This window comes from Phoxinus phoxinus (assembly GCF_949152265.1).
Source record: "Phoxinus phoxinus genome assembly, chromosome: 9".
Lineage (NCBI taxonomy): Eukaryota > Metazoa > Chordata > Actinopteri > Cypriniformes > Leuciscidae > Phoxinus > Phoxinus phoxinus.
This window is the reverse complement of record NC_136884.1, coordinates 35,226,320-35,236,508: the sequence shown is the minus strand read 5'-3', so window position 1 is coordinate 35,236,508 and position 10,189 is coordinate 35,226,320. Positions and strand designations below refer to the sequence as shown.

The 10,189-nt window shown below is 42.1% G+C and overlaps 1 protein-coding gene across 1 annotated transcript; it reads left to right on the top strand.

Annotated features, from left to right (window-relative positions):
* Positions 1-7,445: 7,445 nt before the first annotated feature.
* LOC307004579 (epidermal differentiation-specific protein-like) lies at positions 7,446-8,685 on the top strand. The gene has a single exon (XM_079623896.1). The coding sequence runs from the start codon at positions 7,546-7,548 to the stop codon at positions 8,203-8,205; it is 660 nt and encodes a 219-aa protein (XP_079480022.1). The 5' UTR covers positions 7,446-7,545; the 3' UTR covers positions 8,206-8,685.
* The last annotated feature ends 1,504 nt before the right edge of the window (positions 8,686-10,189 follow it).

Here is a 10,189-nt window from a genome sequence, read left to right as displayed (position 1 = left end):
AGCACGAAAGTTGTTCGGCCCGATTAAATCTATATGTGTACCGAGTTTCATATTATTACATGCAAACGTGTTTGATATATGGACCAAGTTTTTCGGACCACGTTCAAGGGGGCGCTGTTGAGCTCCCCTGCCACGCCCGGGTACCAGCTTCAGCCCAGCCCTGATGGCCGCAGGTTCTGACCTGTGTGCAAAGTTTCAAGAGTTTTCGAGCACGTTAAGGGCCCCAAAAGTGCCCGAGAAGTCCCACACAGAAGAGAAAGGGTTAAAATAAAGCCCCCCTCCTCTCTTACACACACAGACACTGAGAGAGACTGGCAAAATTCCCATCAAATCACATTCAAACCAAAATATCTGACTTCCTGTTGGTCGGAGCTAATGAGTGTAAATTAGAAAGTTGTCCGGCTCGGGGAGATAAATATAGATACCGATTTTTGTTACTGTAGGTAAAACTAATACCCCATTTTTGACTAAAGGTGGCGCTACTGAGCCCCTCCACCGCGCCCGTTTCTGAAACTTCACACATACCTAGTACCTAATAAATCTGATATGCATGTTGAGTTTCATGCAATTTGAAGCATGTTAAGAGCCTCAAATGCACCCAAAAAGAATATAACAGTTTAAAGCGTTGCCATGGCAACAGTATTTAAGATATCAATAATTCTTTCACAGGTCTACATCTGCCGTGTGTTTACATTATACACATAAAGTTTGAAGCAAATCGGGTAAAAATAAGAGGGTGAATTCAAAGCATTTTGAAAGTGACACACTTCCTGCTGCCAGTTGGTGGCGCTATAACTTTGACTCACAATAGTCACATCCATGTGATCGGCCTCTTACAACGAACACACTGCTGAAGTTTCATCAAGATCAATTAATGTATGAGGATGTTATAACACACTTCCTGTTTCCAATATTCGCCATAAATTCGTTTCCTCGCCACGGCCAAACCGTTCGAGATATCAAAAATCCCCTCGCAATTTTTCATCCTCCATGTCTTGACTTCATGCACACCGAGTTTCGTGGTGATTGGTTGAATCGTCTAGGAGGAGTATTTTAAATTCCATTGCATGTGTTTTTTAAACTACGCCAAATAGCCGACTTCCTGTTGGGCTGGGGTAAAAAGTCAGAGCACGAAGGATATATGAACCGATGAGATCTATAAGTGTACCGAGTTTCATATTATTACACGCAAGCGTGTTTGATTTATGGACCAAGTTTTCGGACCGCGTTCCAGGGGGCGCTGTCGAGCCCCACTGCCACGCCCGGGTCCCAGCTTCAGTCCGGCTCTAATGGCCGCGGGTTCTGACATTTGTGCAAAGTTTCAAGAGTTTTTGAGCACGTTAAGGCCCCCAAAAGTGCCCAAAAGGTAGTAATATAATAATAATAAATAAATATATATATAAATATAGCTGCAAGCAGCGATTACGGGCCCAAGCCGGTGGCACCGCCACCCCTGTGCCTTTAGTTGCACTAAAGGCACCGAGGTGGCGGTGCCACCGGCTTGGGCCCTCCATCGCTGCTTGCAGCTATATTTATATATATATATATATATATATATATATATATATATATATATAAACCGCCACCCCGGTGCCTTTAGGGTTCCTGTGCATGACGGGCAATATCGTAACTCCGCTTTGACTGTCGAGAAGAAGTCTGCTTTAGAGCTTGCATCAGTGTGGGTTCTGCAAAAGTGTGCATCGAGGGCACATATCAACCACAAAGTATGCGTGAGCACCCTTCTGAAACCTAAAATGAAAAATTAGACACCCTACAGTCTCATGGACTTAACGGACACATGAAATCAGCAGCCATTGTAAGTACACAACACCGAAAATTCCTATGAAGTGTGGTATATATATTCATTGAAATTACTGTACTTTAAAACACTTGTTTAAAAGAAAAAAACACATATACATAGTATAAAACACTAGATGGCACAATATACCTATTTTTAATAGAGTCTTTATGCCCCCCTCCCCACACACACAGACAGGGGGAGCTGTCTGTGTGTGTGCCCTGCCTCCCCTCCCCACACAGAGAGAGACACACACACACACACACACACACACAAAGAATGGCAGGAGGAACTCTGGCAGAGAGAGACAAAACCACATTCAAACCAAAATATCTGATTTCCTGTTGGTCGGAGCTAATGACTGTAAATTAGAAAGTTGTCCGGCTCGATGTGCACAATATACATACCAAGTTTTGTTACTGTAGGTAAAACTAACCCCCCCCCACTTTTGTCAAAAGTAACACACTTCCTGCTGCCAGTTGGTGGCGCTATAACTTTGACTCACATTAGTTATATCCATGTGATCGGCCTCTTACAACAAACACACTGCTGAAGTTTCATCAAGATCAGTTAATGTATGAAGACGTTATAACACATCGTGTTTCTCTTTTCTCACCATAATTTCGTTTCCTCGCCACGGCCAAACCGTTCGAGATATCAAAAATCCGTCCACAATTTAGTATCCTCAATGTCTTGACTTCATGCTGACCGAGTTTGGTGGCGATAGGATAATTTTTCTAGGAGGAGTATATACAATTCCAGGGACATGCGTTTTCATACAACCCATAATAGCCGACTTCCTGTTGGACTGGCGTAAAACTTAGAGCACAAAAGTTGTTCGGCCCGATGATATCTAAATGTGTACCGAGTTTCATATTATTACATGCAAGCGTTTTTGATATACGGACAAGTGTTCGAATCCCATTCCAGGGGGCGCTGTCGAGCCCCCCTGCCACGCCCGGGTACCAGCTTCAGCCCGGCCGCGGGTTCTAACCTGTGTGCAAAATTTCAAGAGTTTTCGAGCACGTTAAGGGCCCCAAAAGTGCCCGAGATTTTGCACACAGCAGAGAAAGGGTTAAACTAAACTAGCCCCCCTCCTCACACACACACATACACAGATCCCCCCTCCCCTCCCCACCCCACACAGACAGACACACACACACAGAATAGCAGAGAGACAGAGAGAGACACAATTCACATTCAAACCACAATATCTGACTTTCTGTTGGTCGGAGCTAATGACTGTAAATTAGAAAGTTGTTCGGCTTGATAATATCAATATACACGCTGAGTTTTGTAACTGTAGGTAAAACTATAACTAAGTTATAACACACTTTATGCATCCTTTTTTAATCATAAATTAGTTTCCTCGCCACGGCCAAACCGTTCGAGATATCAAAAATCCCCTCGCAATTTAGCATCCTCCATGTCTTGACTTCATGCACACCGAGTTTCGTGGTCATCGGATGAATTCTCTGGGAGAAGTGTTTCAAATGCCAGAACATGCGTTTCCATACAGCCCATAATAGCTGACTTCCTGTTGGACTGGCGTAAAACTTAGAGCACGAAAGTTGTTCGGCCCGATGAGATCTATATGTGTACCGAGTTTCATATTATTACATGCAAGCGTGTTTGATATATGGACATGTTTTTGAATCCCATTCCAGGGGGCGCTGCCGAGCCCCCCTGCCACGCCCGGGTCCCAGCTTCAGTGCGGCCCTAATGGCCGCGGGTTCTGACATTTGTGCAAAGTTTCAAGAGTTTTTGAGCACGTTAAGGCCCCCAAAAGTGCCCAAAAGGTAGTAAAATAATAATAATAATAATAATAATAATAATAAAGAAGAAGAAGAAGAAGAAGAATAATCCTTAGAAAAACAATAGGGCCTTCGCCTTTTCAAGGCTTGGGCCCTAATAAAGAAGAATAATCCGAAGAAAAACAATAGGGCCTTCGCCTTTTCAAGGCTTGGGCCCTAATAAAGAAGAAGAAGAATAATAATCCTTAGAAAAACAATAGGGCCTTCGCCTTTTCAAGGCTTGGGCCCTAATAATAATAAAGAAGAAGAAGAAGAAGAATAATCCTTAGAAAAACAATAGGGCCTTCGCCTTTTCAAGGCTTGGGCCCTAATAAATATAGCTGCAAGCAGCGATTACGGGCCCAAGCCGGTGGCACCGCCACCCCGGTGCCTTTAGTGTAACTAAAGGCACCAGGGTGGCGGTGCCACCGGCTTGGGCCCTCCATCGCTGCTTGCAGCTATATTTATTTATATATATGATATATAAATGCTTGCAGCTATATTTATTTATATATATGGCTGGGGGAACTCTGTCAGAGAGAGACAAAACCACATTCAAACCAAAATATCTGACTTCCTGTTGGTCGGAAGCTAATGACTGTAAATCAGAAAGTTGTCCGGCTCGATGTGCACAATATACATACCAAGTTTTGTGACTGTAGGTAAAACTAACCCCCCCACTTTTGTCAAAAGTAACACACTTCCTGCTGCCAGTTGGTGGCGCTATAACTTTGACTCACATTAGTTACATCCATGTGATCGCTCTCTTACAACAAACACGCTACTGAAGTTTCATCAAGATCAATTAATGTATGAAGACGTTATAACACATCGTGTTTCTCTTTTCTCGACATAATTTCGTTTCCTCGCCACAGCCAAACTGTTCGAGATATCAAAAATCCGTCAGCAATTTAGTATCCTCAATGTCTTGACGTCATGCTGACCGAGTTTGGTTGCGATTGGATGAATTTTCTAGAAAGAGTGTTTCAAATTCCAGGGGCATGCGTTTTCATACCACCCACAATAGCCGACTTCCTGTTGGGCTGGCGTAAAACTTAGAGCACGAAAGTTGTTCGGCCCGATGAGATCTAAATGTGTACCGGGTTTCATATTATTACATGCAAGCGTGTTTGATATACGGACAAGTGTTTGAATCCCATTCCAGGGGGCGCTGTCGAGCCCCCCTGCCACGCCCGGGTACCAGCTTCAGCCCGGCCGCGGGTTCTGACCTGTGTGCAAAATTTCAAGAGTTTTCGAGCACGTTAAGGGCCCCAAAAGTGCCCGAGATTTTGCACACAGCAGAGAAAGGGTTAAACTAAACTAGCCCCCCCCCTCCTCACACACACACATACACAGATCCCCCCCTCCCCTCCCCACCCCACACAGACAGACACACACACACAGAATAGCAGAGAGACAGAGAGAGACACAATTCACATTCAAACCACAATATCTGACTTTCTGTTGGTCGGAGCTAATGACTGTAAATTAGAAAGTTGTTCGGCTTGATAATATCAATATACACGCTGAGTTTTGTAACTGTAGGTAAAACTATAACTAAGTTATAACACACTTTATGCATCCTTTTTTAATCATAAATTCGTTTCCTCGCCACGGCCAAACCGTTCGAGATATCAAAAATCCGTCCGCAATTTAGCATCCTCCATGTCTTGACTTCATGCACACCGAGTTTCGTGGTCATCGGATGAATTCTCTGGGAGAAGTGTTTCAAATGCCAGAACATGCGTTTCCATACAGCCCATAATAGCCGACTTCCTGTTGGACTGGCGTAAAACTTAGAGCACGAAAGTTGTTCGGCCCGATGAGATCTATATGTGTACCGAGTATCATATTATTACATTCAAGCGTGTTTGATATATGGACATGTTTTTGAATCCCATTCCAGGGGGCGCTGCCGAGCCCCCCTACCACGCCCGGGTCCCAGCTTCAGGTTCTGACATTTGTGCAAAGTTTCAAGAGTTTTTGAGCACGTTAAGGCCCCCAAAAGTGCCCAAAAGGTAGTAAAATAATAATAATAAAGAATAATAATAATAATAATAATAATAATAAATAATAATCCGAAGGAAAACAATAGGGCCTTCGCCTTTTCAAGGCTTGGGCCCTAATAATAATCCTTTCGAAAACAATAGGGCCTTCGCCTTTTCAAGGCTTGGGCCCTAAAAATCCTTTCAGGGCTTGGGCCCTAATGACAGTAGTCCGAGCTGTGCGCACTCGGCGCGCGAGAGAGAGAGATCTGGCCGCGCCCGCGCTGCTCGTAGCAGGAGCAGAGGCGGTGTGACACGGGGCAACTGAACAGGTCTTGTCTACTTGTGTTTGTGTGTCATATGAATAATATATATGTGCCCCATACATGGAATAAGAGTGCCTACTGTATGTAAATGGATAATTTCTACAGCAAAAGGCCAACCGTTACATGCATTCGGTTTGTTTCTACCATTTATTAGTAATGATTTACAGTTTGTTTACTACTTACTATTTACCTGAGCATTCAGTATTGTGCAATATAGCATACAGAAGGTGAGGGAAATTTTGGGGGGAAAGAAGTGTTGCATTTTATTATTTAACCATGTGACTTTTCATGAAAATTCTATAATCCATGATTGCCGCCACCATATGACGTCATAATATGCAAATTAGATGGGAAAATGTAATCCCTACATAAACTTTGGGTCATCCTTAATATTTCTCTAATTTACAGAAAGTCTCTATCTTTTATCACTTTTAAGATATAGACTTTTGAAATTAAGATGTCAAAATCGAACGTTTTAGGAAAAAACCTCTGGCGCCTAAAGGGTTAAACCAGGGAAAGACCCATCAGATCCTTCTAGTTACAGACCCATTGCCTTGACTTCCCATTTATGTAAAATTATGGAACGAATGATCAGAGAGAGAATAACGTATTTCTTAGAAAGTAAAGCTCTTTTATCTCCATATCAGAGTGGGTTTCGTAGAGGTCGTAACACAATGGACTCTGTATTATGTCTAGAGTCAGACATTAGGAAAGCACAGACCAATAAAGAAGTAGTTATAGCCGTCTTTGATGTGGAAAAGGCGTATGATATGCTCTGGAAAGAAGGATTATTGATAAAGTTAAAATCATTAGGAATTGGCGGTAGAACATATAATTAGATTATGGACTTTTTATTTGACAGGAAAATACAAGTTAGGGTAGGTAAAGAATATTCCGAAGTATATTCAGCAGAGAATGGAACTCCACAAGGTAGTGTGTGTAGTCCGATATTATTCAACATTATGATTAATGATATTTTCACTCAGGTTGAACATAATGTAGGAAAATCTTTGTATGCAGATGATGGGGCTTTGTGGGTTAGAGGCCGCAATATATCATATGTGAATAAAAAAATACAAGCTGCAATAATAGAGGTGGAAAAATGGACAAATAAATGGGGATTTAAATTATCTGTAACAAAAACACAAGTCATCTGCTTCTCAAGGCGGCATAAAATCATACCTCTTTCTTTAAAACTTTATGGGCAACCTCTGGAGCAGGTAAAAGCTGTTAGGTTTCTTGGGGTTTGGTTTGATGGAAAACTGACATGGAAAGTTCATCTGGATAAAATTAACGACAAAAGTAAAAAGGTCATCAACATACATATTTTTGTCCCGTAAGGGTTTGATTCTGTGATATTTCTGCATCCCAGGTAAGATGCATCTTATAATTTAACGAAATTAGTGAAGTGGCTCAACTTACAGTGTTTGGGATTTGGCCATTATCAGTAGCAACTTGTACATGAGAGCTAAGCAGCCGTCAAAGTGAACACAATACAACAGACTTTTGTTTCCTCCAGTCAGGAGCTTGTAACATACGACTCATAGAGCGTTTTGGACCTTGTATTAGTCTACATCTGACTAGACTGAGCAGAAGTTTGAGATTTGGCATGTTTCTCAGCTTCCACGCCTACATGTCCTGTCATGACCCAGTCAACGCCCACTTTGTTGTTTTTGTGCTTTAAAAGGCAGCTCTGCACACCAAGTAACTGTTCCCAGCACAACCACAGGAATCTGCTTCAGAAACACTTCTCCAGCCTCTCTCTCCTCGAGTCATCATTCAAAATGAGCAAGATCACCGTTTATAGCAGACCGAGCTTCGAGGGCAGATCAGCTGAATTCATGTTTGATGTCACCGACTTAGCAGAGAAGGGCTTCGACAACTCCATCGCCTCCATAAAAGTCATTGGCGAACCATGGGTGGCGTATTATGACAAGAAATTCGCTGGAAAGCAGCGGGTGTTTGAGCAAGGAGAGTACGCCACCCTTGTAGACAAAGACAAGTTTTCTTCCCTCAAGATGGTCACAGCTGACCTGACCGACCCTGAAATCACGCTGTTTGAGCACGTGAACTATCAAGGAAAAAGAGTGACCCTACGCAAAGAAACCAATCTTAAGGACATCGAGTTCAGTAACATAGCTTCTTCCCACAAAGTGACAAGGGGAGTCTGGGTGCTGTACGAGGGCATCAATCGTCAGGGTTCCCAGCTTATTGCTTACCCTGGCGAACAAGTTCCCAACTATGTGCCGCTCTCCTTCAACGATGAGGCCAGCTGTGTGCGCCCCTTGCTGCCGAGGTCATAGACAGCATCATTCAAAGTCCACTTTCTGCAGCCGAATATGAGCCGGATCCCTTCTGGAAAGAGCGAGGCAGGTGGCGGGGAAAGACTGATCTGGACCAGACGCGATGACTGCGACTCCAAGAAGTCTGAAGAAACTTCACGCAATTAGACTCAACCTCATCATTTGATGATATCTGTGTAAAGACATACTGTACATGTTAATTTGGCAAATGTTAGATAACAAGGATGAATTTTATTAGAAAAAGTTTTAAGCTGCTGGTTGTTTGGCTTTTCACCAGTAGCGATCAGTATCAGTAAACATGCAATGAAATACAGTTTTGGATCTGTTACGGATCTGCTACAGATCCTGTTGTATTTGAATGTATTTCCCCAGTTTGATGAGAGTGAAATATTGAAAGGGAGTTTGGATTTATATTATGCTGAGAAAGAGACAACAAATGCTGTTTTAATCTGTCAACTCAGAAAATAAAAGACTCTTAAATATCACAATGCTCCTTGTTTCAATTCTCTCTTTTTTACGTTTACATTTTTCATTTAGCAGATGCTTTTATCCAAAGCGACTGAGGAATTCAAGTGAATTAAGTCGTCCAAAGAGGCAATAAACAGGAGAAGTGCTATTAATACAGAGTTTCAGCCATCGTTCAAGATAGACTAGGGAGGAATTAAGGAAGAGTGAGAATCCCTGAATTTAAGGGAGAGGTGGGATGTCTGGAATAGACCAGTAAGAACTGACAGTGATGAAACGAGACACATTGATAAACTGCTTGTATATTTTCATATAATATATATATGTACCCCTCTACGTCGTTGTGCTCCCCCAAATGTCTCTGCGTTGTGTTAATGTGACGGATGAATGAGGAGGACACCAAGATCATGGTTGTGTCACAGCAGAGAAGCTTTCGCTTTTATTAACCTCTTTATCTGCAAACAGCAACATCTCCACAAACAGCACAAAACTGCAACAGCTTTCCACAAGGAAACAGAACTGTGTTAGGTACCAGTCAACATCACAATAACAATGCATACAAAATTATAAAACTAATAATATAGTTGTGGCTGCAGTTAAATGAACCTTAAATCAGAGGGATCTCAAACTTACTAAAACACTGGAAAAATAACTTGCAGGACAAATAAAGTTAAATGTCAGATGCATCCAAAATACAAACAATAAAACCCCAAAATACCCATATAAACCTCAAACACAATACAATATACAGGAAAATACACCCCACCACTTTTTTACAAAATACCAAATAATATTACAAATCAAAAATAATCACACATATACATTAGTAAACATCAGAGCCATAGAGAGAAAGAGTTGCGACACTCCCATAGACCTCCGTTGTAAAAAATGGCGGCGCTTTTAACCGCCTACTTCCGGGATGTGGAGATCGGATTAGTGCCAAACACTGTCATTTGGGCGCTGAACCCCATTCACTTACATTGCAGCGTGTCGAGTTGTTCCAGAGGTAACTTGCTGAAATATCGACCTCTTTTGAGTTGTCAACTGTCTGTATTGTTTCAGAGGCCCTTTGCGATGCTTATACTGGTCTTCATTTGTATATGCACAGCGTAATAATTTATATTTTATCTGGGTTATTTCAACCAATTTTGCATTGCCAGCGTGACTTCGCCAGCTGTGAAGGTAGCATCTGATTAGTTCGGTAATTCATCGCTACCACCTTTATAGCAACTTTTATATAATAGAATTTTTGGGATATACTAACTTTTCATTTATTGTCTTGAGTGAAGCGGCGTGTGAGAACAATGCTGGACCTCTAGGATTGTTATGGCCATCACCAGTCCTGTCTGTTTCATGGATCACCTGCCCCTGGTTTTTGTTTTTCTTGTTCACACAAGCACACATTTTTGTTGTCTGTCATTGTTTAATAAAAAATATTTTATTTGAAAACCTTCATTTGTATCAGCCATGCGAATTCTGAACGGACCGCCACGGCAGACCGCTTTGCGTGATCACGAAG